The sequence below is a fragment of the Jaculus jaculus genome, chromosome X, assembly GCF_020740685.1.
Source record: "Jaculus jaculus isolate mJacJac1 chromosome X, mJacJac1.mat.Y.cur, whole genome shotgun sequence".
Classification (NCBI taxonomy): Eukaryota; Metazoa; Chordata; class Mammalia; order Rodentia; family Dipodidae; genus Jaculus; species Jaculus jaculus.
The window spans coordinates 65,365,124-65,381,591 of NC_059125.1; the positions used below are offsets into that span (position 1 = coordinate 65,365,124).

Consider the following 16,468-nt stretch of genomic DNA (forward strand, 5'->3'; position numbering starts at 1 on the left):
TTAAAAAAATCCCACACAAATTGCTAATTTTCACTTTTTAATTTGCATTCTGCTTGTGTTTATTTTTTAATAGAAAGTTTTAAAAATTTTTTTAAAATTTTTATTTATTTATTTGAGAGCGACAGAGAGAGAGAGAGAGAGAGAGAGAGAGAGAGAGAGAGAGAAAGAGGCACAGAGAAAAAATGAGAGAGAATGGGCACGCCAGGGCCTCCAGCCACTGCAAACGAACTCCAGATGCGTGAGAACCCTTGTGTATCTGGCTATCCTGGGTCCTGGGCAATGGAGCCTTGAGCTGGGGTCCTTAGGCTTCACGGGCAAGTGCTTAACCGCTAAGTCATCTCTCCAGCCCTGCTTATGTTTCTTGATTTGTTTTTTTTTTTTTTTTTCTGTGTGTGATACAAAACCTGCTGTATGTAGCACAGTAGACATTTTATTTCTGGTCAGGAGATTCAGAGGTTTCTGTCTTGCTACATTTTATTTCTGGTCAGGAGATTCAGAGGTTTCTGTCTTGTTACATTTTATTTCTGGTCAGGAGGTTCAGAGGTTCAAAAGGAGTGCTAATCTACCTGCATGGCATCATACAATAAAAGGAGGCAGGATGGAGACGTCTTGTTCCTTTTGGACTTTCCAGGATCTCACCTCACATGCCAGCGCTTCTTGAAGGTCCCTGAATGTCAGAGGAGAGGCTCAATGAAAGAAAGCACTTTGTAGGGGAAGGGCGGGGTGGGGGGGGGAGAGGCAGCTAAGTCAGGAAGTAACCGAAAATGCCGTCCACTTTGGGAAGGTAGATTATAATTAACAATAATTCTCTGGACTTTGTAGTGGAGAAATAACACACAAAAGGGACACCATTCTTGTCCCCGGAACAACTGGTCATAAAGAAAATCAGAAGAAGTGACAGAGGAGTACTCAGCACTGAAATTTCTCTGTCACATCATCCGAGGCTCAGGCTCCATTGAAGAAGAGGTGGCAAAAAGTATGTAAGAGCCAAAGGAAGGGTAGAACTCCTTACAACTGCTCCTCCAGACACAAAATGGCCTGGCTATCCATGACCTCAGTGCCTGACACTACCTACACAAGACCATCATAATAGGAAGAAAAGATGATGACATCAAAACAAAAGAGCGATTGACTGGGAGCGGGAGGGGATATGATGGAGAGTGGAGTTTCAATGGGGAAAGTGGGGGAGGCAGGGAATTATCATGGGGTATTGTTTACAATCATGGAAGATGTCAATAAAATAAAATATACCCGCCTATCTCTCCCCAACCACCCCCACCCTCGTGCCCATGTTTTCCACATGCAACCGGCTTCAGGGTACAAGCAATGTGTGATGCGGTATGATGTAATAACAAATGTGTGACTCTTCTCCATGTCATAATGAAAGAAACTCAGAGGGGTAGTTACTGACTGTGTGGTCTGGGCAGACACTCAGCAGCAAAGGCACTTCTCATGTCGGGTTTGTTGAAGAGGAAGCAGCAGGGCCTGCATCTGGAGAAATGTCTCCTGGTGGGAGCAGAGGCACCTGCTAGCAAACCTCCTCCTGCTGCTGCTGCTGCTGCTGAAGGAGGCCTTTCCAGATGCAGCGATTCTTCCTAGGCCTGGCGAACAGCGTTCACTAAGGGTTTCCTGTGTTGTGGGCCCGGCAGGGCGGGCCGCGCCGGGCCTGGAAGCTTCTGGTACCTTCCAAGCCTGGCATCAGTGGCCCCCACCTGTGTGAGCGGCGCCCCCGCATCCTTCCGGGCCCCAGACTGCAGTACCCTCCGTCACCGGCAGAGGCCGCGCGGGGCGGAGCTGGTGCGTTCTCGCAGCTGGAGGCAGACCTGGGCTGCGGAGGCTGCGCCCGCTCTCCTCCGCTCCCGGCTGCCTCAGTCCCCGGGTCCGAGGGGGATCTGAGGGCCGAGGCCTCGGACTCCAGAGCCCGAGGGTCTTCTCAGCGGCGGCGGCGGCCGCAGCATCGGCGGCGACGTCACAGTCTTCGCGGCCTTGCACGCAGCGCTCTGGCCGGTCGCCGAATGCCCGCGGAGGACGCGCATCGCATCTCCTCCCAGAGTTCCTGCTTCCTGGGCCAGCCAACGCCGCAGGTGAGAACATCCGCGGTAGAGGTGCCACCCGGGGCCTGCGGGCCCCAGAGGCCCCTGGCCTCCTTCTTCTCTCCTCCTTGCCCAGGAAGCCCCCCGCGGGGGCGCTCGGTGCTCCCCGGAGCCCCGAGAGCACGTCTTCTGAGCCACATAGCCCCCGCCCCGGTGGTGCTGCAAGTTCCTTTATGGACCCCACAAGCCCCTAGGGCTTCCCCCGCCGAGCGCCCCGCGGGCCCCACCACCCCTGGCGCGCATGCCCAGAGGCCCCCGGAGCTAGAAAGTAGCTGAGCTGCTGGCGCAGTACCTGCTGCTTAAGAACGCGAAGACTGTGCGCATCTAAAGGGCAGACGTGCTGAAGTATGTGACCAAAAGGTACAGGAGCGTCTTCCCCGAGATATTCAAGAGAGCCTCTGACCTCCCCGAGTTAGTCTTGTTGGGTCCCGGGTGAAGGAAGGACCACAATCCGCCAGAGCACCCACTCCTATGTCCCGAACAGAAAAATCCGTCCTGCCCTGCTCTGGGGCCTGACAGGCGACCAGGGCACACCAAAGACTGGGCTTCCGCTGATTACCCTGGACTTGTCTTCATGCAGGCCAGCTGTGTCCCCCAGGAGGTGTTCTGGGAGGTGTGGAGGGTGTTGGAGGTATGTCCACCTAAAAAGCATTTCGTCCATGGGGAGCCGTCACCAAAGCGCCTCACCAGAGCTTGTGCGCAGCCCAGGTTCCGGGCGCACGAGTAGGTGTCCAGCAGTCCCGTGCTCTCGGTATTCTTGGGGGCTCTCAAAGGAAACAAGACAGATGGAAGTCCTGGAGTTTGTGGCCAAAGTGAATGACACCCACCCCAGAGCCCTTCTGTGGCAGTAAATGAGGCGTTGAAAGAAGAGGAGGCAATACCTGGTGCCCGAGACGCAGCTGCTGGTGGTGATGTGACAAGTGCGAGTGTTAGTGCCAGTTCCAGTGCCAGGGCCTACGCCATGGCTGAAGCAAGCAAGCATCAGCACCAGTGCCCGTGCAAGTGCCAGTGCCAGGGCTAGAGTCATGGCTGCAGCTATGGTCAGTACCGGGGACAGTGCCAGTGCTGGTTGCAGTCTCAGGCTTAGCTTCAGGGAAGCCTCTGCTGCCTGCCACCTGGCATGGCTGAGGCCCAGGCTTCAGTGGCTTTGTTGTGGTTAGTCAAAGTAGTGCTGGAGCAGGGGCCCCTGGGGCACTGATGTATGAAGAACATAGGGTTAGCGCGGGGTTAGTGAGAACAGTCAGGGGCATTTTGCTCCAGTTGTATGTGTACTTCTTGGTGACTTAGCAAAGTTCAGTTTGTACATGCAACAGCCGTGCTTGCTTTCAAGTTAGCTTTCTTCTTCTTTTTCCATTGATAAACAACTTACGGAAAGAATACTAAGTAGTGAGGGCTGGAGATGTAGCTAAGGGGTAGAAGGTTTTTTCCCTCTCATGCACAAGGCTGTGGGATCGAGCCCCACAACCACAAAACAAAGCACAAACACAAACTCCTCAGTGCAGACAGAGTTAAATCACAGTCAAAGAAAAGTCATACTGTAGCGGGATTGCTTGTGGGGAGAGGGGAAGTAAGCTGCTTTCCCTAGCCTCTGAATCCCAGACTTTAGATCCTTGTCCATTCCAACGAAAACTTGAGGAAATGGATTCTGCAAAGGTTAAACTACAAGGTTGATTTGAGAAAATTGGTGTCCAGGAAAAGGCTGGAATGGTAGAAATTGAAAAAGGGGCAGAACCTTAAAGAAATACACACACACACACACACACACACACACACACACACACACACACAAAGCGGTGTGGGGGGGGAAATGGAGCTAAAAGGTTGTTTTCTTTGCACATTAGGTAAAAAAGCTAAGTAGTTAATTAGTAAGGGTCCCCTCCCCCATCTCAGCCCAGTTGGGCTGAGGTGTGGAAGGGCTTACCAGGGTGGAGACCTGGAAGTGTAGATGTCAGGAGAGATGAATGGCCAAGAAGGAAACCTGTCCACCCTCTTAGAGCTTATTTGGGTGGGCTTTATCTTCGGCTCAGGTGAGTTCTGAGAGAACTGATATGTTTGGGCTCAGGGGGCTGGCCCCCAAAAGAGGTCAGCATACCTGAGTGGAAGGATCTGTTGCTAGGCGATGTCACTGGTTCAGAAACTAAATTCCAATTCTGTTGAAGGAGGCAATGCGGTAACTCCTTTTGGTTCCCTCATTGGGCCCTTCCCTACTGGAATACTTTCATATATATGTACTACTTTGCTCCTTTTTCTCTCAATACCTAAATAGCCTTTCAAAACCCTTGCTTTTCTAGATGTATTATTAAATATGAGCCTCTAAGGTTATGAATGGCATTTGTCCAAAATTTTAGTGTTCTTCTTTAGGAGATAATTGCTGTCTCACAATGTGCCTGAAATACAGTAAGCTGCTTTCCGAAACTTTGAAAGCCTGTATGGTACAATGACTCCTCCTCCAATTTATTTTTTCTTTCGGTTTTTCAAAGTGGGGTCTCTAGCTCAGGCTGACCGGGAATTTACTATGTAGTCTCAGGGTGGCCTAGAACTCGTGGACATCCTCCTACCTCTGCCTTCTGGTGCTGGAATTAAAGGCATATGCCACCACGCCTAGCTCCTCCTCCAAATCTTAAAGGATAAAATAAAAATTTCTCAGCATGTGACATACAAGAAACAATGGATAGTTACTTGTCTTAGGTCTCTGGAATGTAGGGGACAATAAAAATAATGAATGAGTCACCTTGCTAATGTATTCATTTATTCAAAATGCCTTTAGTAACTATTTACTTTATTCAAAACACTGTGCTAAGCAATGGAGATTCAGGAATACACCAGTCTTGGCCTCTGCCCCATATCTGAGAATTTGGTTTGGGCTCTCATGTGATTAAGTCAGCCAGAGGTGGCAGCCAGATGTGACTGGGTAAGCATATGTGCCAGGTAAGGGAGTCCAGAGGAGAGGCCTCTTATGCTGGAAGCTAAACATCTGGGAGGCAGCAGGTTTCTTCAGAGTGAGGTGTCATCTTAGGTCTTAAACACTAGAATAGAAAGTACTAGGACTCAGGTGGAATAGTGTGGATAACTGAAGAACTCCATGTTGTTGCATGGAGCTAGGAGGTTAGAATTTGAGATGATGTAGTAAGAGCCACAGTGGACTTCAGGGCTGTGAGAAAAACATGGAGTTGAAAATGACTCTGAAAAGCAGAGATTCTTGATGAAACCGAGTGAAGACCCACCTGTGGCAGCTCTGCTGGCTGTCCTGGACTGGGGTCCCCAGCTGGTTGTACTGTGCACAGTCCAAGTCCTTTTCATTCATTATCTCTTAAGACTGGTGGGGTAGTAGTAAATGTCCACTCCCCAGACCTGAGGTTGCCTCCCACAGGCCTGGAGCACTGAGCAGAGGTTGATACCTGAGGCCTGGGAGAGAAATCTTAGTGTGTTAAGGGAAGTGGTATGATTGCAGGTACGTTTTTTTAAAACTTAGGAGTTAGCATAAATAAAAGATCCTGTTGATATGTGGGAAAACTGTTGGCAAAGATGAGAGATAAATCTGTAGTAGTTTGGAGCAGAGCTAGGAGGAGCCTTGATTGTGACTTGAGGCTTCAACCCAATTTTGTTGGGCTACAAAGGTATTATTGAACAGAAGGGACCTGATGAATGCTTCACCCTACCAAGTTGCTGAGCCCAGTTCGACATTATTTTTAAAGGATCAGCATTTTCCTTTCCTCAGAATAGCCCCTAGTAGGTATCATGATCCTAGTAACTGGCTTAAAATTACCTTTTTTGCTCACAGGGTGTAATAATACAGCTTTAAGTTTGCTGAGATGAACTTTCAGGCCAGGCACAGTTATGGAAGGAAGGGATTTACTGAAGTTTACAGATCCAGGGGAAGTTTCATAATGGCAGAAGAAACTAGCCCTGCTTTTACAGGTCCAAATAGATAGAGAAAAAACCACAAGCCAAAAGCCACACCACAAAGCACACTGTAGGAACTCCAGGTGGAACTAGACACTTTGAGTCTTTAGATTTTAAAATTCTAAAGGAATTTAAAAACTACCACCACACCTCCAGCCAGGTGGCTGTAGATCCACACTACAAACTTATAGATCACTGAATATATTGGGGGCCATTTGTTCAAACTACTGTATTTTGTCCCTGGCCCCAATAGATTTAAAATTATTACACATTGTAAATTGTATTTAGTCCAGTTTTTTTTTTTCATTTTTTTGAGGTAGAGTCTCACTCTAGCTCAGGCTGACCTAGAATTCACTATGTAGTCTCAGGGTGGCCTTACAGTGATCCTCCTATCTCTGCCTCCCATATGCTTGGATTAAAGGCATGTGCCACCACGCCTGGCTATTTAGTCCAATTTTTAAAGGTTTTTACAGTCTTGACCAACTTAAGATAGTTTTAAAGTCTTAAGTCTTTTTTGAGATTTAAGAATTTTTGGCTGGGAGTCCTGTAAAATCAAACAAGTTACATATTTTTAACATATAAAGGCATTTTCAACTAGTGTGAGGCATAGAAAGGAGAGACTAGAACAATGTAAACTCAACCATCATCAAACATCAAACTTTTGTACTTTAACTCCAGTGACTGGTAGTGTCTGGATTTTTCAATTTTGCCCCTCCAGCTGGGCTGAGTCACCAGGGAAAACTTTTATCCCTATCTGATAGCCTTTCTGGTAGCCCTTGTATAGTTCTGGTATATACAAAATGTCTTCAGATGTCCATGCAAACCATGGTCCATTTTCCAAAGGCTGTTGTAGCCTATCATAGTATCATGTTCTGCCTCATTTTGTATCTCAGCAGTGGCTTCTAGAACCATGTGTGTACTTTTTACCCACTTTATATATATTTTTATGTTTTATAAAACTAATACCAGATGTGTAGGATATAGCCATATTTTTAATTTAGGGACAAAGTAAATTGTAACCTGGAAAAACAGGTTCTTTTCCAATTAATTCTTTCCAAAAATAGTTTATATTTCTATCATAGTCTTTCTTCAGGCATCTTCTCCATTGTTTTAATGTAAAGCAGTTGGGCCATCTTCCTTAAGACTGTTAATGTGTTGACAATAGCAGCTTCAGTAACCTAAAATGAGTCTCAGTGCCTGTAATTTTAACTTGTTTGAGGTTTTCCAACTTAAAATCTTAAATCTTTTAGTCCAGTATATTTAGCCAAGCACATAACTCCATTACACAACCTTGATCAAACTCTCTGTGGGCCTGGGCAGCAGAACGCAGCCAGCCCTTATGCCAGTAGCTCAGTTCCAACAAAGTCCTCTGCAGTCTTTCCTTCCCCTTAGAAAGCTCATAAGTCAAGACTTGAAGTTCATTATTGTTTGCACTTAGCATTCTCAAACTCTTATCACAATAGTCCATATTTCTTGTCTTACCACTCCAGAAGGCATCTTCAGTTGCAAGCACTAAGTCCATGTCTGTTGCTCCAAAATAAAAATTCCAAAAGACCAAAATCCACATGGTCAGGTTCATCTTACCCCACTTCTGGTACCAATTTCTGTAGCAGACAGCTTTAGGTTTGCTGAGATGAACTTTCAGACGAAGCACAGTTATGGAAGGAGGGATTTACTGAAGCTTACAGATAAAAAGGAAGTTCCATAATGGCAGAAGAAACTGGCCCTGCTTTTACAAGTCCAAATATATATAAGGAAAAAAAAAACAACCCCACAAGCCAAAAGCCACACCACACAGCACACTTTAGGAACTCCAGGTGGAACTAGGCACTTTGTATATCTTTAGATTGGAATAAACCTAGCACCACACCTCCTCCAGCTATAGAATCCAAACTAAAAACTAACAAAACACTAAATATATTGGGGGCCATCTATTCAAACTACCACAGGGTGATAGGGAAATTTTGCATATGTGCTGGTCTGCCTAGCAAACTTTGTATCTCTTAGACATAAACTCCATGGGATGTAACACCTGTTCTCTCAAACCCACCCACAGAGTATGTGAAGTCCAGAGAACATTGCATTGAAACCCTTCCCTTGCTCATTTCTGTGCTGACATCAAAGGCTCCTGTTGGGGTTGGGGCATAGCAATACTGGCATGTGTAGTCTGAGGCAGATGAAGTGTGAAAATGATCTGTCTTCCTCTGGGGTTAGATTTCTCCCCATTTACCTTGAATACCCATTGTCAAGTGTTCACTAGATACTGTTTTTCTCATTCTTACATTTAGTTGTCCTTGAAGAAAACTATAGCCCACACTCCTAACAGGTATACAGAAACAAAACCTACTGTCTCATGACAAAGACCAAGGACATCTATTCATGTCTCTATGTCTTAATATCCTTCCCATTTTCAACTGCCAAGATCATTGAAACAAAAGATTTTTTTCTGAGCTGTAGAAATGATATTGACACAAAATCCAATAAAACTTTTGGATTTATTTCCATATTAATGGAAAGAAATGTGAAAGCTAATGTGGCAGCAAGAAGGGGAGGGTCATCCTGCTCCAGGGGTGGCTCCCCCAGAGTGGTGGTCTCCCCTTGGCAGGTAGAGACACTGATGCTGCCATCTGGTACAAAGTGAGGGCTTCTATCTGTGTGGTCCACTGGGATAAAGCACCCCATTCAGAAAGATGACAAACCAGAGTGTTTAGTTGGGCCTGTGGGAGGTCCAAGCCCCCATAACTCTGGTGGGATTTAATTGTACTGGACTCTGTAATTCTGAATGTTTCTAACAAGGCTTGCTCCGTGTTAAAATAAAGGGGTATTGGTCCTCTACCTTCCCTTACAGCATTGTGCCAAGGAGACTATGTTTTAGACATTTCAGATTCATCACAGGAAGACATGAATCTCTCATGACATGGAGAGGGACAATTTGTAATTGGAGACAAGGCTGTCTTATGGTGGAGACTTTGTTGTGCAGAGGAATAGGGGTACCTGGGGGCTGTTTTGTGAGCACTATAGCTGTTTTACAAGACGCAGTTTCCTCCTGCACAGGTGCCTGTCTCTCCCCCATATAAACACTGGCCAGGTTTTCGGGACATGCAGCATGTATGCACTGCAGGGGGAAGAGACATGCTATTACATCCTCATGGCTACATGCAAGTGCGCCCTGGGGGCCGAGAGCTTCCAGCTTTGGGAAATGCACTGATGGCTCATTGGTCTGTAAACTTTGAAAGCAGGACCCCTAAGAGGCAAGCAGCATTTCCTCAAGAAGGAGGATGGGGGCCTTCCAGGATTAAGGAAGATGCTAGATACCCCCTCCCCAATACCCACCACCACCAAAGCTGACACCCCAGTGCATCTGAGGTTGGTGTCATTGTAAAATGTAAAACAAATATCAAGAAGCAAAAGTAGTCAAACATGGCCACATTTATTCCAGGCTCATTGGACAAGGTACTCGGGTTGTGGTGTGGGGAGCAGGTCCAGGGGCAACAGGTCCTGGTCTCTATGCATGGCTCTGCGCCTGTGGCTCCTGTGATCTCAGTTTTGGAACATCTGGAATCTTCTCCTGAGAAGGAAAGCAGAGAGAAAAGTGGGCCCTTTGGAGGTCTGGGAACCTTGGCTATGTCCAGGGTTACCTTGGTGGGAGAAGAAGGGAGGCAGTCAGGCTTGCTGTGAGCAGCAGCCAGAGAGGCAGAAGTTGGGTCAGAGCTCTCACCTGAAAAACTTAGTCACACGTGCCAGCACTCTCTGGAATCGGCTCTTCCATGACCTTCGTGGAGGAAAAGGCGGCACGAGCCAGCCTGGGCCACCAGATGGATTCCCCATGATGCCAGGAAAGATGATATCACCTTCCTCAGATTCTTCTTGTAGGTCTCGGAAAGTCTGAAAAATAGTGGCCTCATTCTAATAGTCCCATCATGGCTGGCCTCCATTATCTCATTTAGTACCCCTAATGTGCATCCTGCACACTGGCACACCTGTCCAGATGCTGGGTGTGCAGAAGTAGGGTGACCTGCACTGACCAAGCCCCAGCTCCCAGGAGGGGGTTTCAGACAATGGGGGGACATGAAACTCACCAGTTGAGGAGGTGGGAAGAAGGGAGTGAAGATCATGCTTCCAGAAGGGTGAGATGTTCCCAGGGTGATCCGCAGGGCTTCCTTGAAGAGATCTGCCTTGTTCCAGACTGCGCAGGGTGTAGAGGCTGTGGCCCGCCCCCTCCACGTCCCTGGCCCCCGTGCTCCTGCACATCCTTCCTCCCTTTTACAGCCCAGCACATTCTGCTCCATATTGGATACATTTCTGGTATGTGCACTCCCCTCGATTTCTGTGGCTCTTAACTCCCACCCCTTCCATCTTCCTCCCTTCCTCTCTCCCTGACTGTCTCTCTCTCTCCTCTCCCACTTCCCCAACACTTTTCTCCTTCCCTTTTTGCCTCCCACCCTCCCTTCTCTCTCAGTCTCTGTCTGTATCTTTTGATTTCTCTCTGTGTTTCTTAATCTCTGTGTGTATTTCATTTCTGTTCATATTCCCTCTGGTTTATCCAGCAGCAGGATCTCAAGCCAGGTTTCTGAGACCCGCATTGTGAGAAGCTCAGTAGAGCTGCACCGTGGGGCTTCAGTGTGAACGAAACACACCAACTGCCCGTCACTCCTGTTGTGGTCCCTTGTGGTCCCAGTGCGTCTGAGATTATTCTTGACTTAAGTCCTATGTTCTTGTCTTATAATGTGGAAAATCCTCAGTATTATGCAAGCTGGCACACGATGTAGCACTGCTTCATGCAGACACTCCTGTCATATTGATCTAGTTTGTTTTTCACACGGTTGACAGTTAGTTACATCTTGTAGGTAAAATCATGAGTGATCCTGACTTGGAAGATGTATAATTTGTGAGTAACAGATGGGTAATGAAGGACTTTTATATCTTCAAAGCATGAATCTAAATGGAGGATGGCTCATTTGAGCTCTGAACACCTAATCTGTATAAACCTACAATTGCTCCTCAGCCATTACCTCTATTGCAGGACTGTTACCCTAGTGTTCTAGCAGGTCCCAGAGGGTTTGAAATAAGATGAAGGGAAGGGACTACCAAGGCTCTGACTTTGTAGGTGTGATTTTCCACATGCAGTCCTCCCCCCCAGTCATGCTCTCACTGGCTTAGAAGGTGTGCAAACTGAGCATGAGTGGCTGCTTGTATGATGTGTCCTCAAGAGAAGGATGCAAGTGGTCCCAGGAAACCCTCCATCTCATGGGATTCTATGCAAATCAGAGGTAAAAGAGCGCTGAGTATTCATATTCACAACCACCTAATTTGCAAGACGTTATAGGCAAGTTTTGCCAAATACTCAAACTCCTTCCAGGTGTGAATGTTTCACATCCTTGACATCTCCCTTTCCTCTCCACGAATCCAATGAGGTTTTATCTGACAGCACTTCACGAGAACTTAGCAGTTAGTTGGATGCGAACCAGTGGACATGTGAATTGATGTTTTTCAGGTCTATATATGGCTAGCTGTGTGAATTTAGTCACAGGTTTGTATGCTGTGTTTAAGTACCTAGTGGAAAACTAGGTTAAGATTATTTACTTGAAAATGATAATGAATAGAAATGAAGGCTAAAACTCCATGTCATTTCTATGCACAACTTTCATTCTCATCAAAAGCAAACTCGGTAAGTATGGCGTTTCCTCAAACACCTGGAAGGTCCACTCTACTCTCTGGGAGAAAGGTCCACCCTTGTGCACTTGCGGTTCTTATTGTGCACTTGTTGGTATCCTGAAGTACCACCAGGTGGCAGAAGATACCAGAACACGGTCCTTGGGAGAGACCTTTCACCCCTTATGCTGCAGTTTTTTTCAGGGACCAAAATTAGTTCTAGGGGCCCATCCCAAGATCCTGCCCACTGAGGTGTTAATAGCCTTTGGGGCCTGGTCTGGGGTCTTGATGTCAGCAGTGGTGCTTTAGGCAGTGGCACTGGTGGACAGGATTGTTTTTCCCACTTCATTAGTAAAACTGGGATGTGGAAGCTGGCTACTTTAGACAGAATGAGGCACCTGTTTTATTTATCCCATCTCAAGGAAGTCAGGTCTATGATTTGGACAGCAGGGTTATCGAAAGTTGAAGGTCAACAACAAAAAACCTTTGTCAGTGTCTATAGACTGAATCTTGTCCCCCCATAATTCATATGTAGAAGGTTTAACCCCAAATCTTCTTTGGAAGCTAGAGCCTTTAGATCAAAATTAAGGCTGAATATAGTCCTAAGGGTGAGATCTTTATTGATAGAATTAATGTCTTTATTTGAAGACACTGGAAAACTTGCTCCCTTACTCTCAGAATGCATCCAAACTTTCTGGAAAGTCCACGTGAAGACTTGATGTAAAAGAGACAAAAAATAAGGCCCTCCACAGAAACCAAGCCTGAAAACACCTTGATCTTGGACGTGCCAGCCTGCAGGCCTATGAGATAATAAATTTCTGTTGCTGTAATCATTCAGTCTCTTGTGTTTTGTTATGGAAACATGAGCAGCAGACTAGCCCCACCTTGAAATTTCTGGAAGACACTATTGTGGGATGGGGGTGGATAGGGGCACTGTTATATTCTGTACTGTGGGGGAACGTTTGCATTCCACATTGTAGAAAGGAGTCTGCATGCACATGTTAGTTTAGCACATACACAACGTCACTGGCTTGCTTGTTCTGAGTTAGCTGTCTGTCGTCATCTGCAGAAATGCGGGATTGATGCTGGCAGACACTAGCTAGGATCAGCATTCCAAGCAGTGTCTGAGTCCAGACAGCCAGAGAAGGGGGAAAGAATGCAAGAGATGACAACTAGAGAGGAACTGATATCATAAGTCTCAGAAATATTGTTGACCACCTCACCAGCTAGGCGAGACTGTGCTCTAGCTTTGCCCCCTTTCTATAAAGCCTGCTGGCTGGAGACTGATGGAATGCAACTTTTATGGTGTTTTTTAGGGTGTCAACATGCTGCCTTCTTTGGATGCAGGCTGTCTGAATAATGCACAGCTTAATGATTCAGTTCCCATTTTAGCTCTCTTTGTTTTGGTGACAGGCAACATGAGCTCCAGCATTCACCTTATGAAATGAGTCTGGGGTTGATATGGGTGGTCAGGCTGTTTATTCGGTGGGTGACAAATTCAGGGTGAATCTGCAACCTTGCCTGGTGAATTTTCTCTTTTTGATTCACCATATAGAATATATGCATTCTCCCTATAACAGCCTGGATGCTACACAGAGAATTACAGTGTGAGTCGGAAAGACAGTGGGTGATGTCAAGGAGAGTTTTGCACTGTGGTGGGATTCACACGAAGGAGTACTTTTCATGCTAGCCCCAAGCTTTATATGATGCTTGGATGAACAAGACTGTAGAAAATCAAGAGAAGTGAAATTTTCAGTTGGAGTGACTACTGTAGAGAGGAGAGGCAAGCTGGTTCCTGCCATCCCTGAGATTCAACTGGAAAAGTTACAGGTAATTATGGTACATGTGGGGAATCTCAACGTTTTATCTATTTGCAAGCGGACGCCCACTAAAGTCTGAAAATGGCAAGTCATTATTGCAAACCATGACAGTTCTTTTTATAAAACCCTCTAGGATGAGGCATGTCACCTGTTGTACATAGTTTTTCATCTACACAAACAAAATCCTTGTGAATATTCTCACCATGAGCACTGGAACAATAACAGATTAATGGGCTGTGGATCCTGTGCCATCACCATCCCCTTCACCATCACTTACGTGTGTATCTTCAAGAATTCTTCAATAATGTATTTATATATCAACCTTCCTCTGTGATTACACATGGTTCTGACTTTCCAGAAACCAAAGTACTGACTCATGCTGCACAAAATGTAAGGCATGTGGATTTTGCATTTTACATGAGATTGTCTTAGCTTGTAGAATGCTAGGGCCTTATAATTTTCAGCATCTGGATAGTGTTTGAAATGTACGTAATATATGAAGCTTCATTGACACACATAAGGACCTTTTTCAGGCTCTTTACAATTTTTAAGTTTTCATACGTTTCTCAAGTATCCTTGTTTGCAAGAGCCTGTTTTTGTTTTTGTTTTTTAGTAATGATACATGGGAATGGAATTTGGGAGCAAAACCCAGTATACATTTAAGGATCAAGGAACCATTGGTAAATGCATCTTCAAGGAAGTAGGAAAATTTGTTCCCTCAGGAGAGACTTAGATAATAATCATTCTCCTTCACCATTGCTCATGATGATGTTGGGCCCTTTGATATTTGACAGTTCAATGAATATCATATGAGCGGCATTGAGAAAATGCATTTTTTTTTACCTAAATTGTGACAGCCCATGGTGGGTCTTTGTGCAGAGCTGGCCTCCAGGACATTTGCTGGAAAGAGGTCAGGAAAATGCAAACCCAGGGGAGAGAGAAGGAGAAGCTTTAGGGATTGATAGGACTTTCTCATGCACTTCACTCATCAGAGCTGTGGGGTTAATGGAGTCATTGATAATTTCTGGAGGATTACATACCTGGAATGAATTGGGAAAGAAGTTAGACAGGGAAAGGGTTGTGAAGGAAGAGATATGGGAGCATGAGAGCGGGCAATGGAGGTGACTTTCTGAAACATCATCATCAGATCTATGTTGTTCTGTGCACATGTAGACGTGAGCATGGCTACTAGGAAGCAACACAGAAGAACAGCTCATGTCACACAGAAAAAAAAAAAATGAATCTTGAGGGGAAGGGTCTTGGCTGGGAACTAGATTGTGTCCCAGTGTCTAGCTCTTAAGGTTTTGCAGGTCTTGTTCAGCCATGGCCTTGGTTTTGTGAAGTCTGTCCTGAGAATTCTGGGATAACTATCTCCTAAGGCCCTGGCTGGGGATATTTCTCAGTCCGCCCTGTTGTAGCACTGGGCTTTGAAAAATGACAACCTCTTTCAGTAAGAGAGGCCCGGCTAGCCTGATGTTGTGTCTCAGCAGATGGTATCTGGGAGGCCTCATTGGATATATAGCCCGTAGGGGATCAGTTTCCTTGGGGGGTCTTGCAGCTAACCTTAAGGTGGGTACAGAAGGCCATTGTGAATGCACATTTGCCAGTTCTATGTATGGGATCCTGCCATGTGCAGATGTGCAAGGCATTCACTGATCTCTCAGTTGAAGATTGCATTATATAGGTTGGGAAGTGGGAACACCTAAAGAAATACCACTGTACTCAAGTCACCAAGAGAGAATGGATCACCAAGGCGAGACAGTCAAGCAAAGAGACTGTGCTTGAGGTGAAGATTGACAGATGGAACATGTCATTCCCTAGAGCAGAGACTGTCCAGAACCAAGGGAGAGCAAAATGGTTTATCATGGCAGAGAGTATGTGAGGAGGATCATGGCATCCAGGACTGGCACCAAAAACTGTGGTGTTCTGCCAAGGCAGTGTGTGGCTGTGCCCCTGTAGGGTGGGGATAGCGGTTCTGGCCCATGCTTTCTTTGTGTTCGGGGTGCAGGGATAGAGGTGGGCTCTCCCTATCATGAAGCCCCACTCTATTAATCTCCTCCATTGTCACTTGCTGTGTGGTCTGTCATGCCTCTTGTTTACACAGCTCATCAGTTGAAGATCAGTGCCAACCCAGCCAAAGGTCTCCCTCCCAACACTGTCCTGAAAGGAAGGTGGGTGAAAGGGGACTTCAGAAGGTAGTCCCTTGGTCCTAGGATTCTAAAGCAGCAGCAGTAGTAGCAATGCACTGCTATGTGTCCCACACAGTGCCCCTATCTTCCTAGACCAGGTCCATTTCTGGAAGGCCTAAAAGCCTGAACCTCCAAGAAGGCGCTCTCTCTCACACACTGCAACCATCCAGCCTCTGCTGGGTGGGAGTGTGTGGGCTCAGTGTTGGAGGAAACAAAAGGGAAAATGTTCACCCTTGTCACAGAGCAGAAGCTAGGCTCAACAGTGCTGTAGTAGACATGTGCACATTGTCTGATTTTGCCTATAAATATGTACCACGAGTCAGGTTGGTTGTTCCTGGACCATCAAGGCAGTGCTCTGCCTCAGAGTTGAGCTTCTGAGTGGGGACAGTCATGGCAATGGCTCTACCAGAGCTCACTGGTGTGCAGAATCCTGGATGGAGAAGAGTAGAGTATACTGTGTGTGTGTGTGTGTGTGTGTGTGTGTGTGTGTGTGTGTGTGAGAATGTTCATTCATGTGCATGCTCAACAGAAACACATCATGTTCGCGAGGACTGGAGTGGTCTAGGAAGAAGGGAGTAAAGAATGAGTGAGGTTGGAGGGATAGGGAGAGGGAGGACACAGGAATGGCAAGGAATGAAGAATGGAGGGGGCACGAGACCAAAGGAGAGCAGTTCTCTCTTTTTTCCCAAGATACAGCCTCATTCTCCATTCTAATGTGGTTCCATCCCCCAAACCAGAATTCTTTAAAAGTATCCACTCAGACATGCCTCCTCTCCAGGAGAACAAATGCCTTTGTGCTTTGTGCTGGGAG

The 16,468-nt window shown here is 46.3% G+C and overlaps 2 protein-coding genes across 3 annotated transcripts in view; one reads left to right on the forward strand and one right to left on the reverse strand.

Moving 5' to 3' along the window:
• Positions 1-1,855: 1,855 nt before the first annotated feature.
• Dmrtc1b (DMRT like family C1B) overlaps positions 1,856-16,468 on the forward strand; it is a 41,701-nt gene continuing 27,088 nt past the window's right edge. The window contains exon 1 of one of the 2 annotated variants that reach the window (XM_045139825.1): positions 1,856-3,133. The gene's annotated coding sequence lies outside the window, so the exon portion shown is untranslated. The remainder of the gene's footprint in view (positions 3,134-16,468) is intronic. The other variant, XM_045139824.1, reaches the window with a different exon arrangement.
• LOC123456503 (protein FAM236A-like) lies at positions 9,408-10,172 on the reverse strand. The gene is made up of 3 exons (XM_045139826.1): positions 10,076-10,172; positions 9,715-9,881; positions 9,408-9,564 (listed from the first exon to the last, which is right to left on the reverse strand). The coding sequence occupies exons 1-3, from the start codon at positions 10,109-10,111 to the stop codon at positions 9,537-9,539; spliced, it is 231 nt and encodes a 76-aa protein (XP_044995761.1). The 5' UTR covers positions 10,112-10,172; the 3' UTR covers positions 9,408-9,536.